The sequence below is a fragment of the Salvelinus alpinus genome, chromosome 19, assembly GCF_045679555.1.
Source record: "Salvelinus alpinus chromosome 19, SLU_Salpinus.1, whole genome shotgun sequence".
Classification (NCBI taxonomy): domain Eukaryota; kingdom Metazoa; phylum Chordata; class Actinopteri; order Salmoniformes; family Salmonidae; genus Salvelinus; species Salvelinus alpinus.
This window is the reverse complement of record NC_092104.1, coordinates 15,357,332-15,383,235: the sequence shown is the minus strand read 5'-3', so window position 1 is coordinate 15,383,235 and position 25,904 is coordinate 15,357,332. Positions and strand designations below refer to the sequence as shown.

Sequence of the window (25,904 nt, the reverse complement as noted above, 5' to 3'; positions counted from 1 at the left end):
ACAGCTTACAGACGGTAGGCAATTAAGGTCACAGTTTTGAAAACTTAGGACCTAAAGAGGCCTTTCAACTGACTGAATAACACAAAAAGAAAGATTCCCAGGGTCCCTGCTCATTACAGGGAAGACATCCTCCTCCCTCATGTGGTACCCTTCCTGCAGGCTCATCCTGACAAGACCCTCCAGCATGACGATGCCACCAGCCGTACTGCTCGTTCTGTGCGTGATTTCCTGCAAGACCGGAATGTCAGTGTTCTGCCATGGCCAGCGACGAGCCCGGATCTCAATCCCATTGCGCACGTCTGGGACCTGTTGGATTGGAGGGTGAGGGCTAGGGCCATTCCCCCCAGAAATGTCTGTGAAATTGCAGGTACCTTGGTGGAAGAGTGGGGTAACATCTCACAGCAAGTACTGGCAATTCTGGTGCAGTCCATGAGGAGGAGATGCACTGCAGTACTGGTGGCAACACCAGATACTGACTGTTACTTTGGGTTTTGACCCCCCTTTTGTTCAGGGACACATTATTAAATTTCTGTTAGTCACATGTCTGTGGAACTTGTTCAGTTTATGTATGTTGTCTAATCTTATGTTAATACCAATATTTACACATGTTAAGTTTTCTGAAAATAAATGCAGTTGACAGTGAGAGGATGTTTATTTTAATTTTAAGGTATTGATCTTGGGCGAATCTATGTAGTTGGAGCTCAATTCCACAAAGCCTGGTCTCTGCTCCACTCCATTGGTGGAGTTCATCAGAAACTTCCTTCACCATGGAGTGAAATTTAGTCAACTAGGTCCAGCCGAAAAAATCTATTAACAAGTAAATATCGAGAGGAAGAGAGAGGCATATATATATAAAAAAAAGGGGACATGTATGTATTTATATTACGGACTCGCCTCTAGCCGCGAAACAGTTAAATTATAATGAGCTAGCCGAGCCTCTTTTGCTAGCGTTGATCCTTCTCCGCTAGCCCCGCCCCTAGCCCCGCCCTCCTAGCTTTAGTGTCATTTTACCAGCTGGGACTGTGAGTTCCTGCAAAGGTTGATCACACATGCACGCCAAAGCTCAACTGCCTCACATTGCTCATCATTTAGAAAAGCCTGTTGGTTAGCTTCAAAAACATGGCGGCCCTTAAAGTATTATCACGAGCGGATAATGTATTCTTCAAAAACCTGTCTGCCACCTGCAGATCCAATTTGAACTTCACCCATTCCTTGATCAAGGTTAGTATCGACATGCAAACATGCAACCAGTTAGATACATTGGGAAACGTTGCTTTTTTTGTGTGCGAGTGTTTATTTTAAGCCTGCTACGTCAGGTTAGTGCGAATGTGTCATATGGCACGTTCTATTTTAACCCCTAAATTGTTCTTTGTAATGCAATTTCAATTGCAATTCATTATTTGCATTTACTGTTGGCTACTATCAGCGTATACTTGGCTACTGATCCGTTATGTTATACCTCAGCACTACTGACCCCTTTCATAAATGTTCGTGATGTCTGATGCTTCCATTCCATGATCCATGTGAGTTATTTCCCGTCCTGGTATCTTAGTAGCCTATATGGTGGCTAGCAGTAGGCACTACTCTGTCACCCATAAAAACTAAAATGACCTTGGATTTCAAGGGACGTTGGATTTCAATTTAATGTGTCCATTTGTTTGTTTTGCCAGTATCATGTGTTTTATGTTTACAGTAGATAGTTCCCATTGAAGACACTCACTCACCCCCCCCCCCCCAGTCTCTGTGATACAAGTGTAACATAACTTTAGTACGTCCCCTAGCTAGCCATTTCACATCCGTTACACAAGGTCCAACTATATTACGATCGATTGGGGACCATATCTAGTGAATATATTTGGAGGTTATTGATGTTGACTACCGATATATTTTTTTCTCCGTAATGCTCCTTTAAGCTGTAAAGAATTCACCCTACCAACATAGCAACACAAATAAGCCTAAGAATGTTTGTCATTGACATTGCGCTGCAGGTTGCAACCCAGTTCCCCCGGACCCTTTGCGTGTCACGCGCACTAAGGACAGCCAGAAGTAGAGGCATGTAAAAATGCAGTGCGGAACAGTCTCTGTAAAGTATAGTCTACAGGTGGTAAAATAGAAAATAAAGCATATTTAATGTATACAGTTTTCTGATAAGGGAATTGTTTAATCATGTGTTTGCATTTCAGTTTTAGAAGTAGTGAATTGGAGGGTATACACAGTACACACCCCAATGTTTAGAGAATTACGGTCTGACGCCATGCTAGTGTTGTTCAATACATTTTATTGTGCATTGCTTCACCTATAGAAGTTGGCCTCTCAGTGTGCAGTAATCCTGTTATATTATGTTTTGGCCTCCTTTTGTCACATGTTATGCAGTTGCTTTTGTTTGGCTTTGCTGCCACAGTACAGTTTGTAGTTAGACCTCAGATAAGTTGTTGGAGGTTATAACCGTAAACAGAGCTAATGGTCGTTAAGGTTCTGTCTAGGTCAAGGCTATACAGTCTAAACACAAGATGCTGGTCCTAGGTTAACGGTCAAGCTTATTTTGTGAAGTGTTTTCCTTTTCCTTCTGGGAGCATTTTCCTCGGCTTGATTGGTCATAATTGCTGATTCACTATTGACAATACATTTTTTATATGAGCTGAGGTCAAAATCAAGCCACTTATGTCAAATAACTATTATGAACTATCTTCTATTTGGACACAAATCCACCCAGAATACAGTTCCTCCCCAGTATTTTGGTGGATCATAATAGAGTGAAAGGTGTGATAATGGGTGAAAACTAAAGCTGGTCATAGGTTAATACAGACTAATGCGTTAACTACATCAGGGGGGGATTGCAGACCTATTCATTCTATTTATAACAAGAGGTTGATTTCACGTCACTAATGTCAGAGCTTAGAAGAACTAGCCTATAATGGACTGTGATGTTTTGTCAGGGACATTCTCAGATCCACCAGACTGCCTCATTCCCCCAGTGAACCTTACATCTATGCTAGTGCAGTACGGTGGATATAATTAGTTACAGCAGAGGAGTTAAAGGATGAGCCAATGGTGGGTTAATGGCAGAAAATTAAAGGCTTGATGAGGTTAAAGGGTCTCCGTCTGCTCTCCAGGTCTCAGCTGGAGGAATGTGTTTCCTGGCAGAGTTCCAAAAATCCAACCAGTTCAAGACTGTCTGCTTGCCACTCTTACTCTAGCTGAGAAACTGTTGTGAACTGTACATATCCCCTTTGTTTGTTGTGCTTTGCCTGCCTGGTCCATCTTTTCTGTGCTGTAACTGAATACATTCTATACTATTGGTGTTGGTTTTTTATCTCACTGCCCTTAATGTGAAGTGCTGATTTTGACCCGGCAGCCTCATCTGTGATGGAATGCTAGCACTGAGGAAATTCCATGTTAACAGAGTGATGCTGAAACTAAGATTAAAAAAAACTGTATAAAATGAAATGTATGCCAAACAAAATCCAATGATTGCAAAGTTAAACAAACCATAGAACTCTATGCACAAGGACTAATTTGAACAATTCCCACACAACATTTAATGAAAACACATTTACTTGAAGAACAGTGCAGATGCAAAGTTTTGTAACAGAATATCGGATTGTGCTGTTTGTGCTGTCCGTCTGTTACCAAACTTAGCATCTGCACTGTTCTTCAAGTAAATGTGTTTTTGTTAAATGTTCTGTCTAAATTGTAATAAGTAGTGCTTGTACACTGAGTTGTATGATTTGTTAAACTTTGAAATCAATGTTTTTTTGTTTGGCATTCCATTACCGTGGAAAGATCAGAGTGGAATTTCCCACAGTTTTTTCCTGGATCTTTGTTTGTCACTACTCCCCAGCACACATCTTATTCTGAGAGTAGGTGAATCTACCTGTGAGAAGAGTACTGAATATGGCAAAGTATTATTGAATGCTGCCAGAGTTTCTCACACTGTCTAACTGTGGGACTGTTCTTCTGTGTTCCCCAGATGTGTGGCTGCTCCTTCTCCACCTCCAGTCAGAGAAAGTCACAGTTCTACACAGACCCCACAGACGCTGTGAAGGACATCCCCAGTGGAGCCACCATCCTAGTGGGAGGTAAGATCAGGAGACAGTGAAGACTTCACTCTGGGCCCTGAAAGGGCTTTTTGCTGGGATGCCTTGCAAATGCAGCTGTCACTGAAGACTGTTTACGCCTGGACATTTACATGTACATGTTAGTCATTTAGCAGATTCTCTTATCCAGAGCGACTTACAGAAGCAATTAGGGTTAAGTGTCTTTGCCAAGGGCTCGTCAACAGATTTTTCACCTAGTCGGCTCAGGGATTCGAACCAGCGACCTTCCGATTACTGGACAAACGCTCTTAACCGCTAGGCTAAGATTTATAAGAATTGGATAGGAGTGTAAGCAAAATGATGGAAATTTCACCTCTCCTATCAGAGAGCAAAGTGGGGCTATTATGTTATTTATAATACGTGCACTATACAGGACTGTACCAGTCAAAAGTTAGGACACACCTACCTGATCACAATCAACACACACATATACAGTACCAGTCAAAAGTTTGGACACACCTATTCATTCAAGCTTTTTTCTTTATTTGCACTATTTTCTTCATTGTAGAATAATAGTGAAGACATAAAAACTATGAAATAACATATGGAATCATCTAGTAACCAAAGAAGTGTTAAATAAATCTAAATATATTTTAGGTTCTTCAAAGTAGCCACCCTTTGCCTTGATGACAGCTTTGCACACGCTTGGCATTCTCTCGACCAGCTTCACCTGGAATGTGTTTTCAACAGTCTTGAAGGAGTTCCCACATATGCTGAGCGCTTGTTGGCTGCTTTTCCTTCACTCTACGTTCCAACTCATTCCAAACCATCTCAATTGAGTTGAGGTCAGGTGATTATGGAGGCCAGGTCATCTGATACAGCACCATCTCTTTCTTGGTCAAATAGCCCTTACACAGCCTGGATGTGTGTTGGGTCATTGACCTGTTTAAAAACAAATTATAGTCCCACTAAGCGCAAACCAGATGGGATGGCGTATCGCTGCAGAATGCTGTGGTAGACATGCTGGTTAAGTGTGCCTTGAATTCTAAATAAATCACAGACAGTGTCACCAGCAAAGCACCATCACACCTCCTCCTCCATGCTTCACAGTGGGAACCACATATGCAGTGTCTCACAAAGGCACAGCGGACATATTTCCAACGGTCTAATGTCCATTGCTCATGTTTCTTGGCCCAAGCAAGTCTCTTCTTCTTTTTGGTGTCCTTTAGTAGTGGTTTCTTTGCAGCAATTCAACCATGAAGGCCTGATTCACGCAGTATCCTCTGAACAGTTGATGTTGAGATGTGTCTGTTACTTGAACTCTGTGAAGCATTTATTTGGGCTGCAATTTCTGAACCTGGTAACTCTAATGAACTTATCCTTTGCAACAGGTAACTTTGGGTCTTCCTTTCCTGTGGCGGTCATGAGAGCCAGTTTCATTATAGCGCTTCAAGGTTTTTGCGACTGCAAAAGTTCTTGAAATTTTCCGTATTGACTGACTTTCGTGTCTTAAAGTAATGATGGACTGTCATTTCTCTTTGCTTATTTGAGCTGTTCTTGCCATAATATGGACTTGGTCTTTTACCAAGTAAGGCTATCTTCTGTATACCCAACCCTACCTTGTCACAACACAACTGATTGGCTCAAACGCATTAAGAAATTCCATAAATTAACTTTTAACAAGGCACACCTGTTAATTGAAATGCGTTCCTGGTGACTACCTCATGAAGCTGGTAGAGAGAATGCCAAGAGTGTGCAAAGCTGTCATCAATGCAAAGGGTGGCTACTTTGAAGAATCTAAAACATAAAATATATTTTGATTTAGCACTTTTTTGCTTATTACATGATTCCATATGATTCCATATGTATAGTTTTGATGTCTTTACTATTATTTTACAATGTAGAAAATAGTACAAATAAAGAAAAACCCTTGAATGAGTAGGTGTGTCCAAACTTTTGACTGGTACTGTATATACAAAAATATGTGGACATCCCTTCAAATTAGTGGATTTGGCTATTTCAACCACACCCGTTGCTGACAGCTGTATACAATCGAGCATACAGGCATGCAATCTCCATAGACAAACATTGGTAGTAGAATGGCCTTACTGAAGAGCTCAGTGACTTTAACGTGGCACCGTCATAGGATGCCATCTTTCCAACAAGTCAGTTCGTCAAATTTCTGCCCTGCTAGAGCTGCCCATCAACTTTAAGTGCTGTTATTGTGAAGTGGAAACGACTCAGTGCAACAGCGGCTCAGCCGCAAAGTGGTAGGCCACACAAGCTCACAGAACGGGACAGCCTAGTGCTGAAGTGAGTAGCGCGTAAAAATCGTCTGTTCTCGGTTGCAACACTCACTACTGAGTTTCAAACTGCGTCTGAAAGCAACGTCAGCACAAGAACTGTTCATCGGGACCTTCATGAAATAGGTGTCCATGACCAAGCAGCCGCTCACAAGCCTAAGATTAACATGCACATTGCTAAGCATCGGTTGGAGTGGTGTAAAGCTCGCTGCCTTTGTACTCTGGAGCAGTGGACACGCGTTGTCTTGAGTAATGAATCACGCTTCACCATCTGGCAGTCCAAATGACGAGTCTGGGTTTGGCGGATGCCAGGAGAACGCTACCTGCCCCAATGCATAGTGCCAACGGTAAAGTTTGGTGGAGGAGGAATAATGGTCTGGGGCTGTTTTTCATGGTTCGGGCTAGGCTTCTTAGTTCTACAGCATAAAATTACATTCTAGACGATTATGTGCTTCCAACTTTGCGGCAACAGTTTGGGGAAGGCCCTTTCCTGTTTCAGCATAACAATGGCCCCGTGCACAAAGCGAGGTCCATACAGAAAGGGTTTGTCGAGATCGGTTTAGAAGAACTTGACTGGCCTGCACAGAGCCCTGACCTCAACCCCATCGAACACCTTTGGGATTCATTTGGAACACCGACAGTGAGCCAGGCCTAATGGCCCAACATCAGTGCCCGACCTCACTAATGCTCTTGTGGCTGAATGGAAGCAAGTCCCCTCAGCAATGTTCTAACATGTAATGGAAAGCCTTACCAGAAGAGTGAAGGCTGTTACAGCAGCAAAGGGGGGAACAACTCCATATTAATACCCATGATTTTGGAATGAGATTTTCGACGAGCAGGTGTCCACATACCTTTGGTCATGTAGTGTATCTCCTACAGGTAGGCTAGGGAGCCACTTGTGTTATATGATCCAAGTCTAGTTTTTCTGTAAAAACTGTTTCTCAACAGGAGAAATGTTCATTCACACATTGCCTTGTTTGCTGTTCATAGATAATGGACCATGCTCTCAATTTTAGCTGCTCTGTCTGAATCATTCTGCGTCATTGCCCCCAACACACACACACATACAGAGACACACTGGGCTGCTACGACAGATTCCATAGGTCATAATAATAGAATTGGGCTTGTGTTTGTTTCCACTGTGTGTAAGGAAGGCCTAACTACACAGGGTCACTCTGTCTTCCAAGGAAAATAAGTCATTAATATAAATGACTGTGAACATTGATGTTTCTCTCTCCAGGGTTTGGTTTGTGTGGCATTCCAGAGAACCTTATCAACAGTTTATTAAAGACTGGCGTGAAGAGCCTTACAGCCGTCAGCAACAATGCTGGGTAAGTGCGCGTGTGTGTGTGTGTGTGTCTCTGTGTGTCTGTGTGCGTATGTTTGCACACACACATGCAGGTGCCTGTGTGTAACCCAAAACCATGGTTTGATTTTTCATCTCGACCCTTGTTTACTGCTGTTAAAAAAATGCCTGTGTTTCCTAATGCTAGTTAGAATCAGTTTTAAATTACAGGCCTCCAACCATGATAGTATCAAACATTTTAAACTGTTTTTCGTAAAGAAGATACCCTGCGTGGGATCATGGGGGATACCCTGCGTGGGATCATGGGGGATGCCCTGCGTGGGATCATGGGGGATGCCCTGCGTGGGATCATGGGGGATGCCCTGCTGATCTAAAGTCGTTTTATGCTTTACCCCCCTAATGGTTAACTCCCTAGAGTTGATGTCCGTGGCATTGGATGGGTCTCAACCCTCTGCATCTGCCGTGAAAGCTGGCAGAGCCACAGTGGTGTTCGTCAGACCATGAGACTAGTCCCGCAAATTGGTCTTCTCACGAAACGTTTGTAGCGTCTGATCGGTTTGGCCTACAAAATATTATTCTCCGTTTTGTTCTACGACTTCCAAAAGCGTCACGGGACTCGTCTGAGGTCGGTACTGCAGATCTGCCAACTTCTGTCTGTAGCGTCTGAACAGTTTGGGCTACACACTGATATGACCCTTCTATGGAAAGGTGAGTCTCTCTCAAACATGTACATGTTGCTCTAGGACGAACACAAGCCACACAAGACTTTTCTGAACATACCCCTGTACAAGTAAAAAATAATAATAATGGAAGTATGTATGAAAGGAGTTTAGTGCTTAAAATATAGGTGTAAAAAGGTGTATAACAAGGTGTCCTGATCTTTCTCTCAGATATAGGACAGACACTTCACAACAAACCTCCTTTTACAAAGTTCTTTTGACCATCTTTTGTTCCATTTAGTGAATGTGTTATTCAATACGTTTCTATGTGCTAATAGCAGTAAAGCCAAATTCAATGTTTCATCAAATCATTTTGTAATATTTTTTTTATACCTTAAGGTGTCTTAAAATAAAATAGCTAAAATAGCATCTTAAAATTATTCCGTATGTTAACTTCATATTCATTATCTCTTGCACCACCCCAACGTCAACATACAGTATGTGAAAATTGTGTGTTTCAATGTGTTGTATTAAAAAAGAGGAGGAAGAGATGTGTGTTTCCAATGTCATCATCGATAGCTGGACTCATAGGGTTACAGGAACTGCACCAGTGACCAGCGGGAGAGACTGACCACTGTGCTGACTGGTTGGCTAGTTCACCCCAAGCTATCAGTGAGGATGAACTAATCCTGCTAGACGTGTGCTAAGCTGTAGGACCAACGCTCTAAGGATGGTGCACAGACTGTAACAAAGTGTCTGTCTTCAGAAAGCAACCTGTTACAGTACATAATTCATGTTAGCCCTACGAATTAAAACTGCACATGTAGGCCTAATGTCAATGTTTCAGGTATTTGTCCAGTGAATCTTGTTAACCCTTGGATTGGCAACCTGTAATGTACAGTTGTGGGACAGTGAATCTAATAATAGCGGTATTCAGTGTGTTAGTTTATAAAGATATTAATTTAGCACATCTCAGACATGCCACAGGAGCTGGATAAAATAATATAGCAACAAAAAGAAGGTGAATGTCCAAGAAACAATATTGAAAATGAAAAGAAAGTGAACTCCCAGTGTATCCTTTGGCCGTAAAGTGATTTCATTTGGTTTGTTTGAGGCCGTTCTCTGATTTCATTGGCTTGTATTTGGTATAATTTCCTAGCTGTCAGGTTTAATTTTAGAGTGCAGGCATCCACTGACCGTTCCCCTGCAGCTCTTTCTTTGCATCTATCCATCTATGCCTAATCTCTTTGACAGAAACCTGAAGAACCAGTCATTTTAGAGTTAAAATCCTTTTGATTTATTACGGTCAGTGTACATGCTTATACTCGACCCAGATTAGCCATTTGACATTTCTACTAGTCAGACAATTGTCCAGAATCTGAGAGGGAATGGTTTTTAGGCTATAGACATAATAGAAAAGATAATGACATTTTCCAGAGTTATCTCAACACTGAAACTTTAGGAGAAGCAAGAGAAATGATAGAACCATGAGAACTGCTGCTTTTCTTTTCTCTGAACTCTGTGGAGTCTCTCTCTGTTTCTCTTGCTCTCTCTGTTTTTCTGTTTCTCTCTGTGTCTCCCTCCTTCTCCCTCCCTCTCCTTCTCTCCCTCTCAGATACAGTGGGTCCTTTATGTAAGGTGTTATATGAGACGGGAACCTCACGGGTGCACTAGGGCGACCCACTAAGCTTTCATAGGAGGACACTTTACCCACTGGAGGGAACTTTGTTTTACTCTAATTCCATAACCTTCTGATGGAGTTACTGTACAACAGACACATCACACTCTTAATGACATAAGATGTTGTAAGCACTAAACATTCATGCCAGCACTGTTCAAACAGTGGGTTTTATTTTGTAGGAAAGGTTTGAGTTCAGCCCAGGTGTTGAAGAAGGAGCAGTTAGAAGCATCTGCCCTTGATTGAAAACACTGTCCATTTTGACCTAATTTCTTCAGCTAGAGGGGTTTGAACTGCTTGTGAACTGCTTGCGGAATACTGTGAAATACTCAGTACCGCATGAAACACAGTAGTCTAAACATCTGCACACCAAGTTCTTAAAAACGGTGTTTAGTTTGTTGAGCTCTCAGTCAACAGACTTGTATTGGAGGTACAGAAAATGTAAGATTGCATAGACCATTGTGCGTGGGGGTTATCATTTCTCCAATATAAATTATTCTTGAAAATTGCTCCTCCACATTTATAGATAATGATTCATTTGGAAGTGTGTGCTGTGGGCTGCACATTCAATCCCCCCTGTTTCAGAAACAGGAGTACATCTGTTCTGCACAGTTTGATATGGAAATTATAATAAGATAAGAGCAGAAAGCTCTCTCTCTCTGTCTCTCTCTGTCTCTCTCTGTCTCTCTCTGTCTCTCTCTGTCTCTCTCTGTCTCTCTCTCTGTCTCTCTCTGTCTCTCTCTGTCTCTCTCTGTCTCTCTCTGTCTCTGTCTGTCTCTGTCTCTCTCTCTCTCTCTCTGTCTGTCTCTCTCTCTCTCAATGACATGCAGTATACTGCTGACTTGTCTATGTTAGCTGAACTAAAGTGGACATGATTGTCCAATATCTCCTAGTGAAGCTGATTGGATGTGTGTGTGTGTGTGTGTATCACAGGACTTGATAACTGTGTTGTTGGTGTTCTGAGCATTCTTGGCCTAGATGGTGCGAGTAAGCTGACCTAGAAGCTGTGTGAAGGACAAAGCCTGTTCTTTCCAGTCCCAAACCTTCCCCAACATTAGCAGCGTGACTGGGAGATCTTTCTTTAACTCACACAGACTATTTTATCCTACTAGATTTGATTGTAAGAATAAAGAGATGTGATTAGTAGACTATGATTTTGCACAAGGTTTCACATTCATTACGAATATATATTAATTATCCCTAAATGAAGTATTTAGTGTAGTCTGAGTTTCATGAAGCCAATATATGCACTTCGGTCTTGCACTTGTTAATTGTCTTTAGTGAACTGCTTATATGGGTAGAGAAACGAGATTAGACCAGCTATAGTTTCACCACTCCGGCCCAAGAAAGGCAGGTGACACATTGCTACCTGGAGTTAAACATCATTGTTTTATTTACCCCAGATCACTTCCATTAGTTAATGACTGACACTGAGGCTATTGTGGCAGCCCCAGCCTTTCTTCGTCTTGACAATTGGGTGGTTTCTATACCCTCTTGAGGCAGCCTTGTTAACCATTGTGACTGCTCTCTTCACAGCAGTAGCTCACGCCAGTCTTTCAACTCCCAAAGACCATTGAAGTGGGGAAGATGTAACTATCTGAAGTAGTCCAACAACCAAACCACTTATGATGAGTCATGTTTCGTTATATCTTAGAATGGAAGAAGCAATCCTAGTATGAACTCAAGTGACCTTGTTGTGCCTTGCCTGCAGAAGTCAAGCTGTTTCTGTGTGTCTCTATCTGTGTATGGTTGTGGCTTGGCTGCCTGTCAGGAAGAGGTCTTGTGCTCCTCCTCTTCCTGTGGCTTTAAGTAACCATTTTGGAGTAATGTGAGCCCCGTACAAGACATAATGGAGTAAAGGAAGGGATAAAAAGAGGAATAAGGAGAGAGTTGAAGAAAGATGAGAAGGGAATCAACTCTACAGTGGGAGGGAGAGAGGGAATGCGTACAGTAGCTTCATTGTATTCATTCCCTCTCCATTGCTCTGCTGTTTCACTTTGCAGACAGATTCATAACTGAAATCTAATTTCAGGCTGTTTTACTAGATCGTTGCACTTGGTTAACATTCACAGTAGCTTATTCACTGAGCCGGAAACAACACCACCAGAGTAGCTTATTCACTGAGCCGGAAACAACACCGACACAGTAGCTTATTCACTGAGCCGGAAACAACACCACCACAGTAGCTTATTCACTGAGCCGGAAACAACACCACCACAGTAGCTTATTCACTGACCCGGAAACAACACCGCCACAGTAGCTTATTCACTGAGCCGGAAACAACACCGCCACAGTAGCTTATTCACTGAGCCGGAAACAACACCGCCACAGTAGCTTATTCACTGAGCCGGAAACAACACCGCCACAGTAGCTTATTCACTGAGCCGGAAACAACACCGCCACAGTAGCTTATTCACTGAGCCGGAAACAACACCGCCACAGTAGCTTATTCACTGAGCCGGAAACAACACCGCCACAGTAGCTTATTCACTGAGCCGGAAACAACACCGCCACAGTAGCTTATTCACTGAGCCGGAAACAACACCGCCACAGTAGCTTATTCACTGAGCCGGAAACAACACCGCCACAGTAGCTTATTCACTGAGCCGGAAACAACACCGCCACAGTAGCTTATTCACTGAGCCGGAAACAACACCGCCACAGTAGCTTATTCACTGAGCCGGAAACAACACCGCCACAGTAGCTTATTCACTGAGCCGGAAACAACACCGCCACAGTAGCTTATTCACTGAGCCGGAAACAACACCGCCACAGTAGCTTATTCACTGAGCCGGAAACAACACCGCCACAGTAGCTTATTCACTGAGCCGGAAACAACACCGCCACAGTAGCTTATTCACTGAGCCGGAAACAACACCGCCACAGTAGCTTATTCACTGAGCCGGAAACAACACCGCCACAGTAGCTTATTCACTGAGCCGGAAACAACACCGCCACAGTAGCTTATTCACTGAGCCGGAAACAACACCGCCACAGTAGCTTATTCACTGAGCCGGAAACAACACCGCCACAGTAGCTTATTCACTGAGCCGGAAACAACACCGCCACAGTAGCTTATTCACTGAGCCGGAAACAACACCGCCACAGTAGCTTATTCACTGAGCCGGAAACAACACCGCCACAGTAGCTTATTCACTGAGCCGGAAACAACACCGCCACAGTAGCTTATTCACTGAGCCGGAAACAACACCGCCACAGTAGCTTATTCACTGAGCCGGAAACAACACCGCCACAGTAGCTTATTCACTGAGCCGGAAACAACACCGCCACAGTAGCTTATTCACTGAGCCGGAAACAACACCGCCACAGTAGCTTATTCACTGAGCCGGAAACAACACCGCCACAGTAGCTTATTCACTGAGCCGGAAACAACACCGCCACAGTAGCTTATTCACTGAGCTGCAAACAACAACGCCACAGTAGCTTATTCACTGAGCCGGAAACAACACCACCACAGTAGCTTATTCACTGAGCCGGAAACAACACCACCACAGTAGCTTATTCACTGAGCCGGAAACAACACCACAGTAGCTAGACCATGAATAACACAACAAACCTTTATTTTTTTTAAAAATGTGTTGCAATACTGTGTGTGTGTGAGTGCTTAGTAACCTGTGTGTTGTAACTTGTCTTGTCTCCCTGCAGGGTGGATAACTTTGGGCTTGGTCTGCTCCTACAGACCAAACAGATCAAGAGGATGATCTCCTCCTATGTGGGAGAGAACGTGGAGTTTGAGAGGCAGTACCTGTCTGGGGAGCTGGAGGTGGAGCTAACGCCACAGGTAACATGCACGCGAACACACACTTCATTGCTTTACTAGTTTTCCCATTCTACTTATTGGGAGCGAGATGCATTAGTGGTGGAGGTTTTGAATGTCCAGGTTCTGTGATTTTGAGTAATGATGCCATTGATGACCTCTGTCCTCCAGGGTACCCTAGCAGAGAGGATCAGAGCAGGGGGTGCGGGTGTTCCTGCCTTCTTCACGGCTACAGGCTACGGTACCCTCATCCAGGAGGGCGGCTCCCCCATCAAATACAACAAAGACGGAAGTATCGCCATCGCCAGCGAACAGAGGGAGGTCAGACCCCAGCCTCTACCACCATGTTGTTTCTAGCACCACATGTGTATTTATTAGGCATCCCCATTTAGTTCCTGCCAAGGCAGCAGATACTCTTCCTGGGGTTTATTATGGATCCCCATTAGTTCCTGCCAAGGCAGCAGCTACTCTTCCTGGGGTTTATTATGGATCCCCATTAGTTCCTGCCAAGGCAGCAGCTACTCTTCCTGGGGTTTATTATGGATCCCCATTTAGTTCCTGCCAAGGCAGCAGCTACTCTTCCTGGGATCCAGCAAAATTAAGGCAGTTATACATTTTTTTAAACATTAAGTGTGTGCCCTTAGGCCCCTACTCTACTACCACATATCCACAACATAAAATCCATGTGTATAGTGCGTATGTTATTGTGCGTTTGTATGCATGTCTGTGCCTATGTTTGTGTTGCTTCACAGTCCCCGCTGTTCCATAAGGTGTATTTTTATTAGTTTTTTCAATCAAATTTTACTGCTGGCAGGAGTTACTTAATGTGGAATAGAGTTCTATGTAGTCATTAATTTATGTGGTACTGTGTGCCTCCCATAGTCTGTTCTGGACTTCGGGACTGTGAAGAGACCTCTGGTGGCATGTCTTGCGGGGTATGCATGGGTGTCTGACTACACGACTGAACAATAGTCCAGGTTCAGCTCTTTGTTAAGTGTTAGTCATTTCAGTCGCTGTAGTAGTGACCTGTATAGTGTTGAGTCATTCGAATACATAGACATGCTGGCTTTACTCAAAGCCATTAGTAAAGATTGAAAAAGTTTTGGGCCTAGACAGCTGTCCTGGGGAATTCCTGATTCTACCTGGATTATGTTGGAGATGCGTCCATTAAAGAAAGCGATCTGTGTTCTGTTAGACAGGTAACTCTTTATCCACAATATAGCAGCGGTTGTAAATCCATAACACATACGTTTTTTCGTCTAACCAAACAGCCCACAATCTTTTTATCATCAATTTCTCTCAGGCAATCATCAGTCATTTGTGTACCTTCAGTGCTTGTTGAATGTCCTTCCGTATAAGCGTGCTGAAAGTCGGTTGTCAATTTGTTTACTGTAAAATAGCATTGTATCTGGTCAAAAAAAACTATTGATTTAATGAACCTTGTTTCTTAAGCTACATATGTTAATGTGGGCTATTTTTAACACTTCTCTGGGATTCTTGACATTCACCACCGTGTGACACAAAGACACATCTCCATCTCTGACTGCTGTTATTAACACATACTGAAATGGCACACCGTTAGCTTTATAACCACACCCAACATGCTGTCATCTCCAGCTGTCTTCTGGTCCTGTCTCTTGAATGGCTTGCTATGTCATTGTTCGGCAGGTGCGGGAGTTTAATGGCAGGTATTACATCATGGAGAAGGCCATCACTGGAGACTTCGCTCTGGTCAAGGCCTGGAAGGCTGACAAGGCCGGGAACATCGTCTTCAGGTAGCTACCATTACATTCACCTGTGTCTGTCAATCATTCGTTTTGGGTCCAAAAATGACCTGATATCCTTGAATCCCTGCACAAAGCATAGGGTGCCATTTATTATGACCGTAGGAGCTTATGTACCCCTTAGAAAATCTGCTGTCACTAACACTGTAATGCTGCTGAAGAGACAGGGTGCCACATTATGGCTTAACAGCCATGATAATAGTATTACGGGAATAAACATTTAACACACAGTTACCCACAAGCCACTGTGATTTAGACCACTGCTTTCGCCAGGTCAGGTTTAACCCTTCCTCATCACTTTGATGCTACCACAATAAGTAGCAGTCAGGGGCTGCAGGTCGCTTGGCTCAGTGCCATATTAATTGATGGTAGGAGATACAAGCCTTTAAGCTCAGTGACTGAATTAAGATATTGACAATAGACAGCTTAAAGAGATTGAACATTCTCCAGAAATTAAAAAACAAATCAGAATTAGGTCTGACTGAAATGGCTTTTCTTCTGAGTTCGCTTGTCTTTCAGGATGTTAGAAGAACATTCACTCTGTCCACATATCAAAACGGACCCATATTGTTTTTTTTTTGTTGTTGTTGTTTTGTTTACAACCTTGCATTCAAACCTTTGAATGATTACACTCCTGTACACTGAAAATGTCCTAGTAAATGCAATTCAATTTGTCACCACAGGGGGGCAGTATTTGCTTTCCAACTAACAATCCCCTTTGACTTCACAGGCAAAGACTGTCAGTGTTGAAACAATGGTTGCTTATTTGAAAAAGAGAACATTGCATGATTGCTCTATGTTAATGCTGTCGCTGTTGTATTGCTCCCTTGTTGCCTGTTGCTTGTAAGTAAGCATTTCACTGTAAGGTTTACACCTGTTGTATTGCTCCCTTGTTGCCTGTTGCTTGTAAGTAAGCATTTCACTGTAAGGTTTACACCTGTTGTATTGCTCCCTTGTTGCCTGTTGCTTGTAAGTAAGCATTTCACTGTAAGGTTTACACCTGTTGTATTCGACGCATGTGACAAATGCAATTTTATTTGAGATGAATGATTGTGTTAGATTCTAATTATCAGAAAAAGAACTCGACGGACACTACGAGAGCTCAAACCAAGTTTATTCATCCTAGAGGGTTGAACAGCTGAACCGACCAAAACACATTTCCAATAGTGGTGGTATATGTACCCCAATTTGGGGTGGAATCTCCTCCTTCTCTCCATCCACTACTTCTCTGTTGCTAGGCAGGAAATGAAGTGACGCGAGCAATTAACTGTTCCTTCTCCCTTAACGTGACCGACCTGACCTCGACCCCATTCATCACTAATCCACGGCTCTCTCCCCTTATCAATGCCTGCCACGTGATCGTTTTCCCTTCACGCAGTACATTCCAAGCTTAATTGCACCCACCAAATACCTTCCTCCTACCCTCTAAACCATCGCACTCAATATTTCAGTAGGATACCTGATAATTATTTCACGTTTTAGAAGTCAGAACCCAGAATCCATCAATTGTGAGCGAGTGTTTGGACGATACCCGATTTTTGACTTCTACTGATACCAGGTTTAGTATCATGATACCAAAACGATACTCAGTACCAAAACGATAGTCGATACTGAAATCGATACCACAGCAACAAAAAAATGCGTATTAGCTAAAGTCACAGAATAACCATTGAGCTTTATTTTTTTAAACATAATGTTGTTAACTGGTAGAACAAATAAAATATATTATATTCTATATTCAATTTAATGTAAAAATAAAACACCATATTAAATAGTAGAAGAATACCTCAAATGTTCCTTATGCAAAACCATATCAGAGACTGAGCAGACAAAACAGTTTTTAAAATGTTATTTGATACATATCGGGGTTAATTTGCTCATCTATGGTCATAATATTGGGTCAAATGGCATTCGTTAGACCTAGGATTCATTACAGCTAAATCATTTTAATGTATTACATGAATAGTTTAGTTCCAAAACGACACAAACACTTTGAAGCGCCTGTCTGAAGCTTCTACACTGAGTGTACAAAACATTAGGAACACCTTCCTTATATTGAGCTGCACCCTCACTTTTCCCCTCAGAACAGCCTCAATGCGACAGGGCATGGACTCTCCAAGGTGTCAAGCATTCCACAGGGATGCAAAAGCATTCTATGTTTCCCACAGTTGTGTGAAGTTGGCTGGAGGTTCTTTGAGTGGTGGACCATTCTTGATACACACGGGATACTGTTGAGTGTGTAAAATCCAGCAGCGTTGCACCTACTTCTATACCCCGTTCAAAGGCACTTACATTTTTTTATGTTGCCCATTCACCCTCTAAATGGCGCACATACACAATCCAGGTCTCAATTGTCTCAAGGCTTAAACATCCTTATTTAACCTGTCTTCTCCCCTTCATCTACACTGATTGAAGTGGATTTAACAAGTGACATCAATGAGGGATCATATCTTTCACCTGGATTCACCTGGTCAGTCTGTCATGGAAAGAGCAGGTGTTCCTAATGTTTTGTACACTCAGTGTATGTTTGTCATTGTTACAATTTTCTTTTTTCAAATTTAGTTGAATAATGACAATGTTACAATGCAAATGTCATAAAATAGTTTCTTTGTGTTATTTTGGAACTAAGCATCGTTTGCACTGCACTATTTTGTAACACATTTTGCTTAATTGGTTTTGTTGGGCTGGTCCTCGTCTGCTCTGTAATCAAAGTATTCCCATTGTTCGCTTCTACAGCCAGTTTTATCAACAAGTTGCTGGTGTGGAGGTATGATGTTTCTGCTTGCTTCTCAAAAGTGGCTTGCGGTGTCAGCTGCAAGCGCTAGTAATTTGGCTAGTTTATTACTGCCCCCTTGAGGAGATTCAGACAAGTTACTAGACAGACTCCTTCCTCTAAATCCTTATATGACGTGACACATTTGACAGAAGTATCGAAAGTATCAAAAATTATAGTGCTGAAAAGTTTTTCATGTTCTAGTATTGATAAAGTACAGCAGTTTTGTATACTGTGCAACACTATTGTGAGCTAACGTCATCTCTCTGTCTCTCTGTGTGTGTGTCTAGGAAAACAGCTAGGAACTTCAATCAGCCCATGTGCAAGGCAGCCAAAGTCACCATCGTAGAGGTATGTGCCATGTCCCTGCACTCCAGCCCCCTTTCCCCTCTCTTGTCTATGGTACTGCTGTGCTGTCTTAACAGCACAGAGGGAGAGGTATTGTTGTTGCTGATAATATTAATACCATTTCCACTACTGCTACTATTATTATTATTATTGATGTCTTATTGCTGTTAGTCCCACTACTGTTGTTATAAGTGTATTTTGACAATGTAAGTAATTTAACTGGCCATGTCAACAAAGTCGGCTGAATTGAATAGAGGGACAAAGATTTGTGATAGACAATGAGAAACCAGTAATCTAACTACAGCCTCATTTGGATGGCCTGATTTGAAAGTCTAGATGATACAAGTTGGCTCACTCTGATGGTATTATATCCACTGTTGGGGGTCACAATGTTATGTGGTCCACTCCAGTGATTACCACATGGTGGCTCTCAGCCAGTCCTTCTGGGGTTGTGGCTTAAGACTGGGTTGTCCTTAGAAACATTGCTGGTCACAAGACAATTATTTAAAAAAACATAATTTTTGTAAAAAGAAAAAAGGTGATGTATTTATTTTGTAAATGTTTTAATTGAACCTTTATTTAACTAGGTAAGTCAGTTACAGCCTGGAATCGAACCAGGGACTGTAGTGATGCCTCTTGCACTGAGATGCAATGCCTTAGACTGCTGCGCCACTCGAGAGACCTTAATGGAGGGGGGCACTGTGAAAAAGCGTTTGGGTACTGTTTCTGTTATCTGGCCTCTCTCTCCATCAGTGTGATACAGACTGGGTTGGGGCTTTGTGTGGTGACATTACTGCTCTCTGGGTCATTTATGGCAGCATGCCCTGAGCCCATTGATCATCCTCCAGCCCCAGACTGGCTATAAACTGGCTGTCACCCCATCACCAAACTTACGATGGCTGACATGAATCCACAGAGACTCAGCATTTTAGCCTTTTGAGATATAACCCCCCCCCCCCCCCATGCTCTGCTCTGTAGAGATATAACCCCCCCCCATCCTCTGCTCTGTGGAGATATAAACCACTACCCCCCCACCCTCTGCTCTGTGGAAATATAAACCACTACCCCTCCACCCTCTGCTCTGTGGAGATATAAACCACCACCCCCCCCACCCTCTGCTCTGTGGAGATATAAACCACCACCCCCCACCCTCTGCTCTGTGGATATATAAACCACTACCCCCCACCCTCTGTTCTGTGGAGATATAAACCCCCACCCCCCCCACCCTCTGTTCTGTGGAGATATAAACCCCCACCCCCCCACCCTCTGTTCTGTGGAGATATAAACCACTACCCCCCACCCTCTGTTCTGTGGAGATATAAACCACCACCCCCCCACCCTCTGCTCTGTGGAGATATAAACCACCACCCCCCCCACCCTCTGTTCTGTGGAGATATAAACCACTACCCCCCACCCTCTGCTCTGTGGAGATATAAACCACTACCCCCCCACCCTCTGCTCTGTGGAGATATAAACCACCACCCCCCCACCCTCTGTTCTGTGGAGATATAAACCACTACCCCCCCACCCTCTGTTCTGTGGAGATATAAACCACTACCCCCCACCCTCTGCTCTGTGGAGATATAAACCACCACCCACCCACCCTCTGCTCTGTGGAGATATAAACCACCACCCCCCCACCCTCTGCTCTGTGGAGATATAAACCCCCACCCCCCCCCACCCTCTGCTCTGTGGAGATATAAACCCCCACCCCCCCACCCTCTGTTCTGTGGAGATATAAACCCCCACCCCCCCACCCTCTGTTCTGTGGAGATATAACCCACTACCCCCCCACCCTCTGCTCTGTGGAGATATAAACCCCCACCCCCCCACCCTCTGTTCTGTGGAGATATAAACCACTACCCCCCACCCTCTGCTCTGTGGAGATATAAACCATCCCCCCCCCTCTGCTCTGTGGAGATATAAACCCCCACCCCCCCACCCTCTGTTCTGTGGAGATATAAACCACTACCCCCCACCCTCTGTTCTGTGGAGATATAAACCCCCACCCCCCCACCCTCTGCTCTGTGGATATATAAACCACTACCCCCCCACCCTCTGCTCTGTGGATATATAAACCACTACCCCCCCACCCTCTGCTCTGTGGAGATATAAACCCCCACCCCCCCCACCCTCTGTTCTGTGGAGATATAAACCACTACCCCCCACCCTCTGTTCTGTGGAGATATAAACCACTACCCCCCACCCTCTGTTCTCTGGAGATATAAACCACCACCCCCCACCCTCTGCTCTGTGGAGATATAAACCACTACCCCCCCACCCTCTGCTCTGTGGAGATATAAACCACCACCCCCCACTCTCTGCTCTGTGGAGATATAAACCACTACCCCCCACCCTCTGCTCTGTGGAGATATAAACCACACCCCCCCACCCTCTGCTCTGTGGAGATATAAACCACCACCCCCCACTCTCTGCTCTGTGGAGATATAAACCACTACCCCCCACCCTCTGCTCTGTGGAGATATAAACCACCACCCCCCACTCTCTGTTCTGTGGAGATATAAACCACTACCCCCCCACCCTCTGCTCTGTGGAGATATAAACCCCCACCCCCCCACCCTCTGTTCTGTGGAGATATAAACCACTACCCCCCCACCCTCTGTTCTGTGGAGATATAAACCACTACCCCCCCACCCTCTGTTCTGTGGAGATATAAACCACCACCCCCCCACCCTCTGTTCTGTGGAGATATAAACCACTACCCCCCCACCCTCTGCTCTGTGGAGATATAAACCCCCACCCCCCCACTCTCTGCTCTGTGGAGATATAAACCCCCACCCCCCCACTCTCTGCTCTGTGGAGATATAAACCACTACCCCCCACTCTCTGCTCTGTGGAGATATAAACCACTACCCCCCCACCCTCTGTTCTGTGGAGATATAAACCACTACCCCCCACCCTCTGCTCTGTGGAGATATAAACCACCACCCACCCACCCTCTGCTCTGTGGAGATATAAACACCCCCCCCCCCCCCCCCCCCCTCTGCTCTGTGGAGAAATAAACCCCCACCCCCCCACCCTCTGTTCTGTGGAGATATAAACCACTACCCCCCACCCTCTGTTCTGTGGAGATATAAACCCCCACCCCCCCACCCTCTGCTCTGTGGATATATAAACCACTACCCCCCCACCCTCTGCTCTGTGGAGATATAAACCCCCACCCCCCCACCCTCTGTTCTGTGGAGATATAAACCACTACCCCCCACCCTCTGTTCTGTGGAGATATAAACCACTACCCCCCACCCTCTGTTCTGTGGAGATATAAACCACCACCCCCCCACCCTCTGCTCTGTGGAGATATAAACCACTACCCCCCCACCCTCTGCTCTGTGGAGATATAAACCACCACCCCCCACTCTCTGCTCTGTGGAGATATAAACCACTACCCCCCACCCTCTGCTCTGTGGAGATATAAACCACTACCCCCCCACCCTCTGCTCTGTGGAGATATAAACCACCACCCCCCACTCTCTGCTCTGTGGAGATATAAACCACTACCCCCCACCCTCTGCTCTGTGGAGATATAAACCACCACCCCCCACTCTCTGTTCTGTGGAGATATAAACCACTACCCCCCCACCCTCTGCTCTGTGGAGATATAAACCACTACCCCCCACCCTCTGCTCTGTGGAGATATAAACCACCACCCCCCTACCCTCTGCTCTGTGGAGATATAAACCACCACCCCCCTACCCTCTGCTCTGTGGAGATATAAACCACTACCCCCCACCCTCTGCTCTGTGGAGATATAAACCACCACCCCCACCCTCTGTTCTGTGGAGATTTAAACCACCACCCCCCCACCCTCTGCTCTGTGGAGATATAAACCACTACCCCCCACCCTCTGTTCTGTGGAGATATAAACCACCACCCCCCCACCCTCTGTTCTGTGGAGATATAAACCCCCACCCCCCCACTCTCTGCTCTGTGGAGATATAAACCCCCACCCCCCCACTCTCTGCTCTGTGGAGATATAAACCACTACCCCCCACTCTCTGCTCTGTGGAGATATAAACCACCACCCCCCCACCCTCTGTTCTGTGGAGATATAAACCACTACCCCCCACCCTCTGCTCTGTGGAGATATAAACCACCACCCCCCACTCTCTGCTCTGTGGAGATATAAACCCCCACCCCCCCACTCTCTGCTCTGTGGAGATATAAACCACTACCCCCCCACCCCCTGTTTTGTGGAGATATAAACCACCACCCCCCACTCTCTGCTCTGTGGAGATATAAACCACTACCCCCCCACCCTCTGTTCTGTGGAGATATAAACCACTACCCCCCCACCCTCTGCTCTGTGGAGATATAAACCACTACCCCCCCCACCCTCTGCTCTGTGGAGATATAAACCACTACCCCCCCACCCTCTGCTCTGTGGAGATATAAACCACTACCCCCCCACCCTCTGCTCTGTGGAGATATAAACCACTACCCCCCCACCCTCTGCTCTGTGGAGATATAAACCACTACCCCCCACCCTCTGCTCTGTGGAGATATAAACCCCCACCCCCCCACTCTCTGCTCTGTGGAGATATAAACCCCCACCCCCCCACTCTCTGCTCTGTGGAGATATAAACCCCCACCCCCCCACCCTCTGCTCTGTGGAGATATAATACACCAGCCCCCCGTCCCCCGTCGTCATCTGTGTGGAGATATAAACCCTCTTAGTCATAAGAAGGAATGGAAAGTCAGTAGCTGGGTGCTCAGGCTCTGGCCTGGATTCATGTGCTGGGAGAGAGAAGCGCTTTCCTATATTCCATTAGACACTTTGAATGTACAGTACTTCTCTTTTCAATTAATCCAAGGCAGCCGTTGATTTTTCATGCTATGTAGTGCAGAGGAGAACTAGCTGGAGAGCTGTCTGTTTTCAATGCAAGAAGCATATTTTCTAAGTTAAGGCGGTTAAAGGGGTATCAGCGGGGTCGAATATGTGAGTCCAGTGTAACTCTGGAACAACAGTCTTTTACAAGGACATTTACATTGGCTTATTCCTCCAGGTACTCAAAGCACTTTAGACTACATTATATTGGGGAAAACTACATTTATTCTCGACAAATATGTAGCACCCACTTGGCTTATAGGTATGTTGAAGTTGTTGATGCTGTGTGTGTACGTGCGTGCGTGACCGAGTGTGTGTTGTGAGTTCTCTTGAGGTCCGTGAATAATAAACCAGTTGAGTTGAATGGGAGGAGAGGAGAGATCCAGGCTGCTGGGGATGTAATTGTTTGTGTTTAATCATAAACTGTCGGCTTCAACCTTTAGGATTCTCAACCATCTGTCTAGAGTGTCTGAATGAAATTTCAATGAATGAATGAATTACATTTTATTTTCGTGTCAAATCGCCAGTTGGCAACCCATCCCTTATGGGATTAATTGAAACAAACATTACATCAATTCACTATGAAAATTTTTCTTCTGGTGTTCTCTGCAGTGCACAATACTATCAATACATAATAGTATATAAGGTTATGCAAACAATAATTATATTCCTAGAGCAGTACAATATATATATACAGTATCAGTCAACTGTTTGGACACAGCTACTCAATCAAGGGTTTGTCTTTATTTGTACTATTTTCTACATTGTAGAATAATAGTGAAGACACATATGGAATCAAGTAGTAACACAAAAGTGTTAAACATATCAAAACATATTTTATATTCGAGATTCTTCAAAGTAGCCACCCTTTGCCTTGATGACAGCTTTGCACACGCTTGGCATTCTCTCAGCCAGCTTCACCTGAAATGCTTTTCCAACAGTCTTGAAGGAGTTCCCACATATGCTGAGCACTTGTAGGCTGCTTTTCCTCACTCTGCTGTCCAACTCAAACAGCTACTCTCGACCCCATGGTGTGGCAGGTATTTAGCTGTCTCTGTCACACTCACTCACTCACTCACTCACTCACTCACTCACTCACTCACTCACTCACTCACTCACTCACTCACTCACTCAGAAAGTGCTGAACAAACAGTCCAACAACTTGATGGATGAAGTGGTTTATTTGGACTGCAAACTGATAGTAAAGTGTGGTCTGTGCAATAATTTTTCATAGTCTGAGTCAAGCTTGATGGCAACTGTTGTTCAGGGGACTTAGTCATCAAGCTTGGTTGTAAAACATTATTGCACATGACATATTTTATGGAGTACAGACCAAATGGTATAAATTCATAACAAATCAACCACCTAAATGGTATTGATGTCATGGTTTTTACTAACTAGTGTAATTTAACACAGAACAACAGTGGCAGAGATGAACTCCCCAGAGAGAGGAAAAGAGGGAAGGAAATTGCAATTAAAACAAGGTCAGTAAAAATAATGACATTGTTTTTAAAAAGGAGAGATATATATATATATATATATTTTAGGTAGCCTAAATAAATGTTACTTTAGGTACCCAATTTTCAGTTGGTGTCACGTCTCAATTAATGGACTTCACGTCTACTTAACACACTTCCCAAACATCCTTTGAAATCAGATTATGAACAGACGCTGAAAAGAGCGGAGTATGAAAAATTGCATCCAACTTCTTAATTCATCGCCTTAGAACATCAAGCATGGCATTTTCCTCGACGCCCAGGTAGGCTACACAAAAGAAACAGTCAATTTCAGCAGGAGGCTAATCTTTGAAGTTTTTTGTTGTAGGCTCCTTTTCATTTCCTTTCAAACAGCCGTCTGCATATCACAAATGCTTTTATCCCCCTATTGTCTAAATTGCAGTGAAGCCAACAGCAGACATAACCAACAGCATTCTAAGATGTGATGGGAGTAGCTCTTCTAATCCAAAATGTCTTCCTCACACAAAACCCAAAGTTATCAAACAGTTACTCCACTGAGAGAATCACCAGCAGAGTTCTTGAACACTCTAGAATACTCTTGCACACACAGCCATAGAATAAGTGGAAGTGATATTCCCATTCAAAGCAAATCCTGCATCTGGGTGCACCCTATAAGGATTTGTCATTAGAATATGTCTATGGGATTTAGACTCTCTTGTCTCTTTAGAAGGTAACACAACCATGCTCTGTCATAATGTTTGCATTAACAGTCACACTATCACTTTTTGGATCAGCAAGAGCTGAGAATCCTTAGATGCACAATTTAATTATTTTATTTTTAATTCACCTTTATTTAACCAGGTAGGCCAGTTGAGAACAAGTTCTCATTTACAACTGCGTCCTGGCCAAGATAGAGCAAAGCAGTTCCACACATG

At 44.1% G+C, this 25,904-nt stretch overlaps 1 protein-coding gene and 1 long non-coding RNA gene across 4 annotated transcripts in view; both read left to right on the top strand.

The window, feature by feature from the left end:
* The first annotated feature begins 1,023 nt into the window (after positions 1–1,023).
* The window catches only part of LOC139545044 (succinyl-CoA:3-ketoacid coenzyme A transferase 1, mitochondrial-like), a 145,476-nt gene continuing 120,595 nt past the window's right edge, over positions 1,024–25,904 (top strand). For all 3 annotated transcript variants that reach the window (XM_071352405.1, XM_071352406.1, XM_071352408.1), the window contains exons 1-7: positions 1,024–1,221; positions 3,971–4,079; positions 7,581–7,671; positions 13,650–13,785; positions 13,933–14,082; positions 15,430–15,536; positions 18,609–18,669. In XM_071352405.1, coding sequence (XP_071208506.1) covers positions 1,120–1,221; positions 3,971–4,079; positions 7,581–7,671; positions 13,650–13,785; positions 13,933–14,082; positions 15,430–15,536; positions 18,609–18,669 — 756 coding nt within the window. In that variant the 5' untranslated portion in view covers positions 1,024–1,119. The remainder of the gene's footprint in view (positions 1,222–3,970; positions 4,080–7,580; positions 7,672–13,649; positions 13,786–13,932; positions 14,083–15,429; positions 15,537–18,608; positions 18,670–25,904) is intronic.
* Positions 24,919–25,904, top strand: part of LOC139545045 (uncharacterized) — a 33,827-nt gene continuing 32,841 nt past the window's right edge. Inside the window, exons 1-2 of the long non-coding RNA XR_011668986.1 lie at positions 24,919–24,996; positions 25,170–25,271. This is a non-coding gene — a long non-coding RNA (uncharacterized lncRNA). The remainder of the gene's footprint in view (positions 24,997–25,169; positions 25,272–25,904) is intronic.